At 38.9% G+C, this 15,324-nt stretch overlaps 1 protein-coding gene across 4 annotated transcripts in view; it reads right to left on the bottom strand.

Annotated features, from left to right (window-relative positions):
- nckipsd (NCK interacting protein with SH3 domain) overlaps window positions 1-15,324 on the bottom strand; it is a 136,350-nt gene that overhangs the window by 23,441 nt on the left and 97,585 nt on the right. For all 4 annotated transcript variants that reach the window (XM_062969837.1, XM_008105283.3, XM_003217721.4 and 1 more), the window contains exons 6-8: window positions 9,516-9,686; window positions 7,935-8,021; window positions 4,134-4,272 (exon numbers count right to left, since the gene is read on the bottom strand). In XM_062969837.1, coding sequence (XP_062825907.1) covers window positions 4,134-4,272; window positions 7,935-8,021; window positions 9,516-9,686 — 397 coding nt within the window. The remainder of the gene's footprint in view (window positions 1-4,133; window positions 4,273-7,934; window positions 8,022-9,515; window positions 9,687-15,324) is intronic.

Consider the following 15,324-nt stretch of genomic DNA (forward strand, 5'->3'; position numbering starts at 1 on the left):
CAAAAAGAGGCAGTGCCTCTGAAGGGATGGATGATTATACAAAGCAGTGGTTGTCAACCTGGGGTCCCCAGATGCTTTTGGCTTTCAACTCCCAGAAATCCTAACAGCTGGTAAACTGGCTGGGATTTCTAGGAGTTGTAGGCCAAAACACCTGGGGACCTCAGGTTGAGAACCACTGATCTAAAAGGAGAACATGAAGCCTAACACAAGCACTAGCAAAACTAACTATCCTGGACTGTGGAGATATCACTGCACTCTTCTCATGAGAATGCCCTACGTGAGAAAGAAATTCAGGGAAACAAAAAACTCAGACCTTTAACTGGTTGCCCAACAGATAATCGACTAGACAGTTTTAAAAAGACATTCAAAGAAACACAGAATATTCAATTAACCTCCTTGCAAGAAGCACAGACTCTTGAGCATAAGACCATCTACTTTAAGACTATTATAAATTAGTGAGGGATGCAAGTGAAAGTTCACTTTTAGATTGCAGCAAGACAGCAGTAATCTTGAAACACAGGCCTGCCTCTTGCTAAAGCGAAGAGCCAAGCTCCAGCTTCATGCACTGTCATCTTAAGCAGCAGGGGAAAATGTAGCCCACAGAGACTTTTGCATGCCTAGATAAAAAGCCAAAACACTTCAGATACTGCAGACAATCAATAAGGTACTGTGATAAAGAGAAAGCTCATAAGTTCATACGCATAACAAATCTCAAAGTGCATGCATAAAAGATTGTATTTGCATTGCAAGCAGCACAGTGAAAGACTAGAGGACAGAGCACCAGCCACTTGACCATCTCCCTCATCACCAGATCACCCACTCTAGCTGTTCCACCTAACATTACACTCATTTCATTTGTGTTAAATATGCCTGCTAGCTTAATTTATTTTACCTTCAGGTAAAACTGTGTCATTTTGCATTAAGATGGCCACTGCTTGACAATGCCTTTCACAGCTCAGTAGAGAACAAGTGCAAAATATTCTTGTTCTGTAGCTTAGTTTCAACTTTGGTTTAAATTAATCACCCTGATCTCTCTTTCTGTGTGTCATACCTTACTGGTTGGGAAAGGCTATGCTAAACCAACCCTAGACTTGGCACTTATGGGCAAGCCCAAACTAATGGATCTTCTTGGAAGGCTTATTATGTTTCCAACGACAGGAATGGCAACTGTAGCAGATCTGGGGAAAAATTTCCGCTCCTGAAGGCCACACAGATGCCAAAAAATGCAAAAACAAAAGGAAAAGAGAAATACACTTCTTTTGAAATATATTTTTTAGAGTAGACTACATGTGTGGGGGCTGCAACCTATTTAAATACAAATGGGCACTTCCAGGAACTTCTGGGGAAAGCAAATAATCCTTTCTCAAAAGAAAAAGAATGGTCTTGGAACATTGGAGAGATGGTAGGCAGCAAATGGTTGATTTTGCAATAGCTAGTGTGACCACATAGGATTTGGATGACAGTCCATCCAAATCCTGACCTAAGAAATGCACTCTTGGAACAGACAAGTTCAACTGCTTGCTCAATAGTTAACTCTGGCAGCCCAGAGCCTGAGAAACCCTGAAGAGGATACTACTCTAGTGCAACCTCTGAGAAAGTATAAAGGTATTTACACCAGAACAAAGTCACAAAAAGATCCTGGCCTACATATTAATGTTAGCTCACTCAATATACATTTCTGATTATGACAGAATTTATTCTACTTGCGATGGTTACATGCAAAAGCAGGTACATAGTATTGCTGTTTATTGGGTTCATGGCCCCCTTTAACAATATCTTACAGAAGCATGAAAACAAAACCTAGCAATAGATGAAGACCATCATTTGCGTAATGGCATCTCCCCTTGAGATCTGCTGGGGAGGCCTCTCTCATGGTCCCACCTCTGTCATAAGCACGGTTGGTGGGGATAAGGGAAAGAGTCTACTTGGTTGTGGCCCCACAGCTCTGGAACTCCCACCCCAGAGAGGCCAGACTGGCTCTCACATTGGCTATTTTCAAGAAAGAACTCAAGACATGGCTCTGGAAACAGGCCCACGACAATGGCTAATCTTTAATATATCTTGATAGAGGTCTTAAGGGATCAAACTCTAACTAGATCCTATTATTTTACAAACAAAAGTAGGTCCTGGGATGTTTTAAATTGCACTATATTTTATAATTATTTGATTCTAGTTGTCTAAACCTTCATCTAAGTCATTAATAAAGATGTTGAACAGCACTAGCCTAAGGGTAGAACTCTGCGGCACTCCACTAGTCACTTCTTTCCAGGATGAAGAGGAACAATTGATGAGCAACCTTTTGGTTTGGTCACTTAACCAATTACAAATCCACCCAATAATAGCATTGCCTAGCCCACATTTGACTCATTTGTTTGCAAGGAGGTCATGGGGGACCTTATCGAAGACCTTACTTAAATCAAGATATGCTACATCCACAGCATTCCCTGGATCTACCAAACTTGCAACTGTATAAAAAAAAAACCCAGGTAAGATTAGTCTGGTATGACTTGTTTTTGAGAAATCCATGTTGACTTTTAATAATCACAGCATTTCTAAGTGATTGTAGATTGGCAAATTCCTTTTCTTCTACATTACAGCTAAATTCATCTTTCCTCCACACCGTGATCCAATAGTTCTCTCTTCTCCTAAGATATACATGTAGGCTACTAATAAAATTATAATCAATATTTTGTTTCCAGAAAAAAAAATTGGTTGAATATAAACTTAGTCTACATTTTCTTGGCAGTCATGAATATAATTTTCCAGAATGCTATTGAATCCAAATACTTGTAAATAACTTGGCATAGAGTGCTAAAGTTCAGCTACATCTTAAAACAAATATCTCTACTGCCAAATCCACAGACAATTCTAAATTACTATCAAGATTTGCATAGCGTAGATGATGAGCTTGGAGATAGCAACTATTCAGATGACTCTGAAGTCTGTCAGCTATCATCTTGCTCATTATGTTGTGCTTTTCTTTCATGGCAGGGGGATGGACTAGATGACCTATGTGGTTTTTTCCAAGTCTATCATTCTATGACTATGTTTTGTAAAGACAATATCAAAACCCATACTTATTAACACAACTGACAGATTTTAGCAATCATGGGCTTGGCTTCCAACAGGGCTTCATTACAAAAAAAAATGTCATTAAAAGCATCGCTAAGAGGGAGCTAAGTGTGGTATAATAATTTGAATGTTGGACTAGGAGATTGGAAAACCAGCATTTGAATCCCTTCTTAGCCATTTATGCCTTAACATATTCATTGTTGAGGCCTGTGAACCTTTGAGGATGAGGACAAAGATTTTCTGATTGAGCCTGGTGTTTCTGTGGGGGAAAGCGAAAGTGTTTTTCGAGATGATGGGAATGTTTTGGATCTGTTGTCGGGGAAACAGGCAATGATTCTCATAAAAATCGGCCAGGGATTGACTCTGAAAGGCATGTGGAGACAGGAGGGTTACAGATAGCCCAGTGTTTATATATCAGAAAGGATAGTGCAAAACAGAGACAAATCTGGTTTTCCCAGAGGCTGAAAGATAAACAAAGAGAACCCAGGTGTGAGACTGATGCTATGGGCAAGAAAGAATATTCTTAAGGAATTGGAGTAAATGCTCAGTGGGGAGATCAACGTTGGATTTTCATGTGTCAAGTTGCCTTTCTAGGGAGCTCCAAGTTAGAGGTTCTGTTCTGGGGCCTGTATCTTGTTTTCCCGTTTAAGTTCTATTCCTCCTGTTTGGATTATAAATCTCGTTTCAAAGTTCAAGTATCAAACCTTTGAATTATGGTCATGTTCATCCTTTCAAGATTTTGGAATAATTCTAGTTTAAGTGCAACAAACCTTGGATTACAGTTTCTTGCTTTTGCCTTAAGTGATTTTTGGAATTCCTATGCAGAGTTGGTCATTGCTTTTTGTTAAGCTTCTGGAACTCTAACTCATGGATGTATTTTGAAACTGTTTTTATATTAGATACTCTTTTCTTAATAAACTTACTATTCTTGTTCATCTGTGTGGTGTCTGGGTGCAAAAGGAATCAAGTAGGTGGCTGGGCCGCAACATTCATGAAAAGTAGCAGGGGAGTATAGGATCATTAAGAAGTACAACAAGATCCATTTGATGAAGGTGTCTCACCTTGTGTATGTGTCTGCATGTCTCTGGCTAGCTCCATTGGCAGGACAGAGTTCACCAAAGCAGAGATAATCGCAGCATCCAAGTTGCACATTGCTCCAAAACATTTCAGAAGTAGCAACCGCAGTGCGACTCTGTGTTCCTAAAAATAGGAATAAATCTTTCACAAGAAAAGAATTTTCTGTTTTCTTGTTAGAGAATGTTATTCAAAAAACAAATAATCAGTTTAAGAACTGAGTTCAGTAATGGACAAACAAATGTTGTTGACTAATAACTGTGAGCAAATCTACTCATCAATCAATATCTCAGAATATCAAAATGTTAGTTATACAAAGATTGAGTAAGAAAAATTATTGAAGAATATTATTAAGGAAGATTATTAAAAACAGATTAAATTAATGGACAGATTATTTGTATTTTCTTTTTAATTTAGATGCATTCTCCAAGGTTTTTGTTATGGCAGGTATTAGATTTTTTAAATTTAATGTAATATATTCTTTTTATGATTGCATTATCTTATAAAATAAATTATTATTATTTTTTAAATGACGAGATACATGTAAACCAGATACAGTAGAGTCCTGGTTAACCGAGTTCCAGTTAACCGAGCCTCCATATTATCCAAGGTGCCGCCGGGGGCACTCCTCCCTCTCCCTCTCCTTCTCTCGAGCGAAGGGAACTCGAGAGAAGGAGAGGGAGGAAGAAGCGTCCGGGAAGTGCCCCGCGATTGCTGCTGCTGCAGCACTTGTGGGGTGCTTCCCTGGGCCGAGCCCTTGCCCCTTGGGCAGCAGCGCTCGTGGGGTGCTTCCCAAGGGGCGAGCCCTTGCTGAGGGACATCTCCCTGGATCTCCCTCGGCCAGGCCCTTCATGCAGTAAAGTGTTTCCTCCAGCAATGGCCTGGCCGAGGAAAATCCACAGCACGATCTGAGAAACGAGGAGCGTGCCGGGGTTTTTCCTCGGCCAGGCCATTGCTGGAGGAAACTCTTTCCTCCAGCAAGGGCCTGGCCAAGGGAGACCCGGGGAGACGTCCCTTGGCGAGGACTCGCCCCTTGGGAAGCATCCCATGAGCGTTGCTAGGCAGCAGCAATCGTGGGGTGCTTCCCTAAACCGGATTGCCGGGAGGGATAACAGGGCCTCCCTATTATCCAAGCACTTCAGTTATCTGAGATTGGGCCCGCCCCTTTATCTCGGATAACCGGGACTCTACTGTACTACTATTGTATATTCACTAGTAGGGGAATACTGTTTTCTGTTTTCATTCTATTACTATTAAAATACCTCTTTGCTGCCAAACTGTGAGGTAGTAATAAGAGGCATTTTATGGAGACATGTAAGTTCCCGCATCTCTTATCTACAACCCATCTCTTAGGCCCTTTCATTAAAGCATTGTTTCAATTATTTTAATTTAGTACTGTTCTTGAAATCATGGACTTGATGTAAAGCAAGTCATGCCACAATCAAACTGGAAAACACTAGGAAGTTCTCCAATTTGGGGACAATTACCTTCCACTTACTGGCTGTTTATATACGACCTCCATATCTTAGCTTTTGGCGGCTGATTTCCTTAGTTTGGGATTGCCCTGTTTGTCCATTCTATTTTTATAGCATTTTTACTCCTTGCCGTATATAGTCTTTAGGTGTATGCCTCCTCCAGCACCTTAATGGGATAATAGTCCCTGGTACCTACCTCTTTCCTAATCTGTACTGTACAAAACTATTTGCACTTTTCTGGCCCACTACCCATTTTAAGAGCCAACCCAGGTTTTTATCAAAGTGTGCTTATTGTTTATTGGTATATGTGATTTTATTTGTTTATGATTTGTTTTTATTGCTGAGTTTTATATTGCTTGTTGCCTGAACTTGGCCCCATGTAAGCCGCCCCAAGTCCCCTTGGGGAGATGGGGCGGGGTATAAAAATAAAATTATTATTATTATTATTATTATTATTATTATTATTATTATTATTATTATTATTATTATTATTATTATTACCCAGCACAGCCCTAGATCACTGCCAATGTTCTGTCGCAAGTTTTTCCCCACATGTACTTCTTCTTTCCTGAACAGAATATTTTTTATTGCTGTCATCCCAGAGCCTAAGATCATTCTAAAATTACAGCTATCCTGCTATCAGTCCTTTGGCTTTTATCAGCTGCAGATCTGACATGGACGCTTTCCATTGCTGCTTCCAAATCACTAATGAAAACAACACTGAAACCAATGTGGGTCTCTAAAACACAGTGCTGGATATATTTTCCCTATTTGAATGCAGGCCCATTTATCACCACCTTCCAGTGATCTTCTAAGTTGATTTGTAACATCACTGGTTATATCAGAAGAGGATGATATCAAAACAAGAAAACCATTTCCATTTTGCTCAAATTGAGAGGAAAACAGGATTATTTGTCACAAGAGAGCCTTCTTCATCCCAACAAATACAAATAGGAAACAAGTATTCCTCAGAGAGATGTATTGACAAATTAGATGAAATATTATTTTGAAAGCCATTGTTTATGCTTTTTATCAGTATTCTGGCAAGAGATTTGTAGTCTTTCTAGTTTCTTTGAGTAACTCTATCCTCATACTGGCGAATTTCTACAGAAATCACTTCATACAGCCATACAAAGCAACCCCGTATGTGGAAAACCCACTAATCTAAGGCTTACATAGGTTATCAGTCACACTATAAGCTTGCAATGTATAGTAAAACCTCGGATCCTCTAGAATCTGCTTCCAGGACTCTCCACGAATACCAAAATCTATGAATGCTCAAGTCTCACTATGCATATACAAAGGTGTAGTAAAATGGTGTTCCTCATGTAAAATGGCAAAATAAAGTTTAAAAAAATATTTTGGAATATTTTCAAGCCATGGATGGTTGAATCCATGAATGCACAACCCATAGATCTAGAGGACCAGCTGTACTCCATGATCTATATTTTTTTTTTTACAAAAAAGAGAAAGAAACAATGGTACCAAACCTTGGGGGGGGGGGGTGAGACTAAAGAGAGTAGTTTATCTAGGCCAGATAGCAACAGTAATAAAGCTTCAGAAAGGAATGGAGCAGAGGAAGTGTTTACGCAGGCACCAAAGGCGAACTTTCATATGTTACTCTGCATACTTGATTTCCTTCCTTTGTCCCAGGGAAGTCTCTTCATAACCTAATTTCCAACACAGAACTGTTTACCAATGCACAGATGTGCTTCAATTAAGAGAAGAGCAGGAACAGCCTGCCTATGTTCCCAAGGCATTTTCAGAAATCCTTCCTCCCATTGACAGAAAAACTGGTACCTCTATTCCTCAGTGTAGCTTACAAAAACAAGGCAGCAAGCTCCTAAGAGGGAGTCTAGTACTTCTTATTTATATCACTTAAGAAAGAGTCTGTGACCCAGATACAAGATTTGCTTTCTTCCAAACTTTTCCTGTAGGAGCAAGTCCAAATCCAGCACTGTATTCTCATTTGCACTGGTGCACCAACATCTGATTCCACACTTCCTCCTTAATGGTAACCTTCTGGCTATCTAATTATACTGCAGAATACTCCCACCTTCATGGCTTTCTGCTATTGTCTTGAGATAAACAGATCAACTGGAAATACCCTCAAAACAGGCAATTTAGTAGGTAGAGTTGGGGACTACCTCATCCTCATGTTCAAATGTGCTTTACTTTGCCTGTAAATATTTTCCATGAATAGATTACATATATGAACAATAATTGTGCTATAGCAATTTAGGATATTAAAAAAGGTGGGTACTCCAACACTCAATTATTCTGATAAAAAAACAACAGAATGCAGTTTCATACCATCTGATAATATGCAACAAGGGACAAAACCGATTCAAATTCATTCTTCTTGCACATTTTCTTGCAAACTTCAGGATCTGCATCTGTCTGGAAATACAGAGAGAAAAATAATTTTCCAGTGCATCAAGAATAGACAATTTCTCATACAGAAGTATTTTAAGTTACAGGAAGGTACATATCGATTGAACATTAGAAGGAACATTTTGATAGTGAGAGGAGTTCAGCAATGCAACCAATTGCGTAGAGAGGTGGTGGGTTCTCCTTCTCTGGATGCCTCCAAAGAGAGGCTGCACAGCTACCTGTTGGGGGTGATCTAGATTTGAAGGAGATCCTGCAGGGAGAAGGCTCCTTCTAATTCGATGATTCTATTATATCAATTAAGGAATACAATGTTATGAGCTTATTCCCAACCCTGTTATTTTCTTTTTTAAAAAATACCAATACCACTGAAAGTGTATCCACATAATCACCCCATAACTCCTCTAAAGAGCTGCATTAATAGTTCAACATGTTCAAGCAAAACATTAGGATGATTTTTGAAGCGCCTTTTGCCTTTGTAGTCTGTGGTGTGGCACAGTTTCTGCTGTTCAAAAGCTAAAAATCTGCTGGGGATATCTCACCAAATGGATACTGCTAACATAACTCTTTGGGTGTCTCTTTGTAGATCTCAGCATTAGCACACAAAAACACTACCTCCTAAGACATTTTTAAAAGGTGGAATCCCTCTGTATTTTAAAACCTTACAATGTGTGAGGGAGTAGCAGTGAGTCTCAGACTGAGCTGAATACCTAATAACTGCAATGCCCATGTCAAGTGCTGCTTCTTTAGGAAGCTTAGTTAAGTGCTATCATCACTAGCATCATTACTTCTGAATTTCAAATAAAATATTTGCAGCGGTGGGAGCAGCCTTTCAACAGCATTATTTAAATATGCACTTTAAAAAGTATATCATACATCATTTTGGAAATAAAATAGTTCATATACTTTTTTTCCTAATTTCCCTTCAAATTTCTTTTCATTTCATGCTAGGTATCCATATGTGTGTGTTAAAAGCTATCCTCTCAAATAATACAACACATTTACACTGCGTTTGGATGGTTCCTCCCCCTCCAGTTTACTAATGGCTGCATCTTTTGAAAATCCTTTTTTGATGTAATTCTTTCTAAAGTCTTATAAAGTTCACTCTTCCCGCAAGCCACACCTCCTTACATATTAAAAGAGCAGCCTTCTCTGGAGCTATATGGATTAAAATTTGGTCATTACAACTTATACGTAGCAGAAATACATCTATGTTCTTCATTTAATTTCTACTTTGTATTCCACAACTAATAAAATAAGCTATTCTGCTGTTGGTTTTATAGTTCTACTAATAAAATACATACATACATATATACATACATAGGGAGGTGGGGGAGGGAAGGTGATTAAAAAGCAAACTGACAGCACTTCTTTTAGGTTTGTCCTAGGTTCCAAAAGAATGGAATTAATCATATATATATATACACTAAATTCTATTAATAGCTTCAAAACACACACATACACCCCAATGGGCCCACTTTGCCAAACCAAGAAGGTAATCACCAGAATACGAAGCAGTTCATCCAAATAACAGCAGATGACATTTTCATCTTCATAAAGAGCCCAACTGCGTTGCTGGGCATCATCTTTATGTTGGGCTAGATCAGCAAATATCACCTTTAGTCTCTGTTCATCATGACAGATCTGTCCAGATGGTAGCCCTGAGCAGAGATCCTACAAGAAAAAAAGAATATAGCATTTTAACAATGAAAAGTTAGTGTAAAAGCCCTCATTATCAATTATAACAAGCCAATAGCTTTGAGAGTGCATAACCTGTGATGCCATTCTCTGTATGCAAATCTATGGAGGATCTCTTTTAGGGAAAATACAAATTTCTCATTATTGGGATTCAGAAACCTCAAACTGGTTACAAAAAGGAAGCAAGTCTCAGAGTACAATCCACATAAATATCTACTCAGACACAAGGTCTATTTAGTTCCCTGAGGCTGTAGGACTTTTCATATAACTTCAGCCTAAATGTTTTTTGAAAGTTTGTGGTGAATAATAATAATAATTTATATGCCGTTTATTACTCATGATAGCAAAATACTTTTAGCTTGCATTCACTTTGAAAAACATTATTCTGCTATTCAGCCCAAAGGGGCCTTCAAAATTGCTTACAAGAAATAGAATTAACAGTATCTTCAGAAACAATAATGACCAAGAAATTCAAGAAAAGTACAAAGAGATATACATCCATGAATGAACCCCACATTTATTATCTTGGAAGTAAAACTATGTTCATCTGATATCTAAGAATCAACATAGAAAGGGCAAGATAAGACTTTATAAAGAGTTTTGTATCTCCAAGGTTGGCACTGAGAAAAAGTTTCCTTAGATGGGTCATCATGCACATATATCTGGATGGGAGGTAGTGGCACATATGGTACCCTAGGACTAATCTGTAGTTGCATACCTTCAAGTCATTTGCAACTTATAAACCTATCTGTAATTCTATCATGATGTGTGGGGATTTTTTTTCTATGATTTGTTCTGTGGGTTTCCCATTACCCTCCTCAGAGGCCAAAACTGTGCAATTTGCCCAAAGCGATCCAGTGGACTTGCATGGCTGACAGAGATTTAAACAACTGCACCCTGTACTCAGATTACAATAGACTGCTGGCTCTGACATTACACAATTTAGACCTTTATAATTCTCATTAACTGGGGCAGATAGTAACTGCCATCTTCCTGTGTATAAAGTTTAACAACAGCATCTTACCTGACTTTGTAAAAGAGACCTACTGGCCTTGGTAAACAGTAAAGTAACCTGATCCACTGCAGAGATTTTTACATGCACGTGCCTTCAAAAATAAGGAAAACTAAGGAGGACATCCTTCTAGCATTGTATCACAGGAACAGTATTTGTCTAAAATTGATCTTTGACAAATCTCTCTTCATAGCACAGGGAGATCTAATCCCAAAGAGAGATCCTGACCTTCCTTTTTGAGTGTAGAGGGAACACTCTGCAAACTTGCCAGTTCAAGATTGTGTCACAAGTTCAAAAGGATAACAGACTTCAAATAGCTAAGATGAATCCACTTTCCAAGCTGGGCTTTTGAACAAATTCTTTTGTACATTATGTACAGTCATTTGGAAATGCCATTAGAAATTGAATGGAGTTCGTGTCAGATATGAGAGAATCATCATATCCATCAATTAGCATCATAAAACCGAAACGCTTATTCTGTTCAGTATCTTGGGAAACTGAAGACAAACAGCTCAAACAATTAGTTAATTCAATCAAGTACACACACACAAAAAAACATATTCCTCAAAGATGTGTATTTTCTGGGGAGCTGAAATAACAACACAGCATAGCTCATTGGTACAATCACACCTGTAATGTTATGGTTGAGCCTTCGGGCTCCGATAATAGAAGAAGGGGGTATAAGACTCCTCGAGAGTCAGACTCTTTCGAGGAGCGTGAACGAAAACGGCTCCGGGATTTGTTTACAGACCCGACAGATGAGGACTCATTTGAGGGTTTTTCTGAGGGTTTGGAGGAAGAGATGGCCAGCTCGGAGGAGGATGACATGGAATGGACTCGTGTGAGGGAGGATTTGGGTGTTGGGGAAACAGGCAATGAAAGCATGGGAGGTAAGTGGCGGGTTGCAGGATCAGACCCATGGACTGGCTGGAGGGATGGAGCGGGATCCACAGCTGGGGATGCTGTGGGGCGTAGTCAAAGGTGCTTTAGCTCTGATGAGGATGATGAATTTGGGGCGCCTGGAATTGGGATGGCAGCTGACAGCGATGATGAGCTTGAACTGGGATAAATTGGGGTTTGGGATCAATGTCTAATTGCGTTGGGTAAGGTAATCTGGACGGACGCTTGGGCTTTTGTTGGGGAACTTCCTGAAGACGGGTGTGATTCGTTGCTGGATACGTAAGTTTACCAAGGACACTGGGCATCGACGGTGGGAGGAACTGTGCGGGGTTTTTCTCTGTGCAACTTGTGTTTAATCTCAATAGCTTGGACCTCCGTCGTCTTTTTGACGGGCAATACCTACTCACACTGGATTGACGCTGGACTGACTGACTTCGATTCTGGATTATTCCTTCTGCTGCTTATCGGTGAGACCTTTGGATTCCTAGACGGCTACATTTGGCTATTGACCTCTGGACCGGATTGGGACCCTGCTGACTGCCGTTTCCCTGACTGCTGAGCCTGGACCTGGATATCGTTGGCTGTTGAACCTTAAATTGAATCCTGACTACGACCACGTTTTCCTTCGCTGCAGGGAGGAATAAACAAGCCTGGTTTAGTCTCCTGCTGTTTCTGAGTAGCAGAGAGGAATCTGCTACCAGTCTGTTGTTTACATTCTGACTCCTGTTGATCCTCCTTTGTTTGCATTGTTTGCCAGGCTGAAGTAAGCACTTTTGATTTAATCCGGATTATATTTCTGTTTAACCCGGTTTTTTCCCTTTGAGTTGTTTAAGCTCAATCTGAGTTGTTTTTTGTTATCTATCACACTGAAGTCAAGTGTTTGCCCTGTTTTTTGTTTCCTACGGGCATTTTTAGTTTTGTAATCTCAATAAACTGAGTTTTGCTTTACTCACTGGCGTTCTGTCTCTGACATGTAATGACGGCAGAAGTTCGGGAATCTTTAAACTGCTGGGGTTTTGCACCTGTCAGCTATGTCATTAAACCAATTAAATACACACATTCATATTTGTACAAAAGTTATAAAAGTCACTCTAATTCTCTTCTTCAATTAGCACATGTTGGATGGCTTTCCCCTATGTGTGCAATAGGTGTTAAAAACATCTCTGATGAAAGTCAAGTAATACTTAGATAAGCAATACTGGAGTGAGACAAGCAAGCCCTAACACCTCAACTAGAAAGGAACGGAAGTTCCTCTCGCTTTTTGTTGAAGACTCTAAAACATGCTCCCCAGTTACCACTGTACTCATCCAAGACATTGACAGAACATTGTGAATAGTTGTACTGTTATCTCTGACTTCTTTTTCTGCTTTATTCTTTACCATTCACTTATCCATCAATTTAGAGTGAGATATTACACTTCTGGTACTAGATTAGGAATGGCATTAACATCTTCTGAAGGAAAATATGCTCTTGAGGATATCTCATTTATTATGCAAAATGGATCTAGCAAAGCAGCAGTTCAGATCCAGGAAAAAGGGGTTCCTTAGCATGCTTAATTGGTATTATAGAAAATAGAAATCTTTGGGAAATAGTTCATGTGAGAAAAGCATTACAGAGATTGCATTTCAGTAAAGAAAAATTATCTACTGGGCTTGCCCTAAAATCTACCATATTTCCCTTTACATGTTGTTTATCAGTTCCTAAGCTATTTGTTACAGGAATGGAAGGTGCTGCCCTCTATAGAGGCTAACCACTGATATTTCTAATGCAGTATTGTCTACACTGTCTGCCAACATTGCTCCAGGGTTTCTGACAGGGAACTTTTCCAGCCCTACCTGGAAGAGTCAAGGACTAAACCTATATAGGAATAGTGATGCACATGCTCTACCTCTGGGACATCCCTATTCCCCAACCCAAATAGAAATAGATTCCAAAGGCATTCAAGAATCTTGCAGATTAACCTGTCCAGTCTTTTAACTGACAAGCTGAGGTGTGAGCCGGTTAGTGCTTTTTAAACTGCACAACTGAGGCAATGAAATCAAAAGGTGTCATTGGTTTCTAGTTTTTTGTGTTTTTTTTTGTAAATTGCGATAAGGGGGAAAGTATGCTGATTTTAATCCCATTCTTCTAAATACTTTTGTAGGAGGTAGACATCATAGAGTTTAATATATTACAAGATACCATAAGAAGTGGTGTTTGAATGGCTTTGTGTAATATAGGGCATCCAGGAAGCTGGGTGATCTGCAGTGAACCTGGAAAGATTTCTACTTCGAATTATCTAACAGCAGCAGCAAGCATACAACAAGTTAAATGAGCTGTCAAAATTTAAAACATCACTAAAGACCCACTTTTTTCCATCAATTTTATATTCACATTCTATTACTACTGTATTTTAATTTTTTTACCATGTGTTTTAATATATGTATTTCATAGTAATGTTTTAATATACATATTTTATGTTGATGTGTTTTGACTTTGTTGTGCTCTGCCTTGAGACAAGAGGAGATGTGGATAACAAATAATTTGTATGTTGTTGTTGTCCTACCCAACTAGATTCTACTGATGTAATGGAGAAAGCTTAGGGTAACCATGGGTGGAAGAACACTGAGCTCTGTACAGCTCTGATACTCAAAACAAATGTTTTCAGCCTCAGAATTTCGTACGTTTATAAGTGAAAAATTCAGGTTTGATCTTGGGGTCTTAGTAAAACCTCAAGCAGAAAAATTCACGAGCTTGATGCCTGCTCCAACATAAATATACTATAGGTTTACACTGTTCACACTGAAATCTAACATTCATTCAGGGCTACTTCTTTACAAATATCTTTTCATTTGCCATTGTTTTGCTGCAGTTTTCCTCTCCATGAAGAAGGCTTTCCCAAAATTGTAGAAAGAGGGATCTGCAAAATCACTTCATGCTGCCACTCATCACATTTCATATCTGTACCCATCAGGTTCAAACACATTTTATTCAAATATTTTCTAGCTGTAGAATAACAAAACTGTGTATAACCACTATTTCTGATAGACTGAATAAATAATTAGACATGAAAGAATATGAATCAGTGCATTCAATGTAAAACCAAATCCTTAAACCATGAAACAAAAACAAGATTCTTTTGTACAGACCACCCAAAACTGTACTGTCACAATGGTGTAATTACACTGAGCAAAGCTTTCAATGGTGATGAGGTAAGTTACCATGGCTTCTTTATGCAACAACAGAACCAATTCATGTTGAGACTATAAACATGGCTGTTAAGGGAAAGCAAAGGGTGCTGGCTGAGAAGCAATAAACCAGTATAAAAATCTTAAGGATTATGCAACACTCCTGGAAATCTATTTCATGCTCCATCTCAAGATAAATCCCATGCCACTCTGAATTTTATGTATTAAAAGCCCCAATTAATGGAATACAGGTGCACAAACTCAGCTTTTATTATAATAACATAAAATTAAATCTTAGAGCCATGAAATTGTACAAGAAGGAGTTTGTATGTTTGTCCAGAAGATGCAAGATGCATAAAGATTATTGAGCCATGCGTGGAATTTAAAACAAACAAAATGAAATTGTGATGATAAAATGTTGAGGCAACAAAGCCTTTCTTTCTTTTTCATGCAATTTCTCTAAAGCACTTCCTTTACCTTTTGACATATAAATTTATTTCCTTATCATCCCTCCATTTCACATGCACCAAGCTGC

This window comes from Anolis carolinensis, chromosome 2, assembly GCF_035594765.1.
Source record: "Anolis carolinensis isolate JA03-04 chromosome 2, rAnoCar3.1.pri, whole genome shotgun sequence".
In the NCBI taxonomy this organism is placed as follows: Eukaryota; Metazoa; Chordata; class Lepidosauria; order Squamata; family Dactyloidae; genus Anolis; species Anolis carolinensis.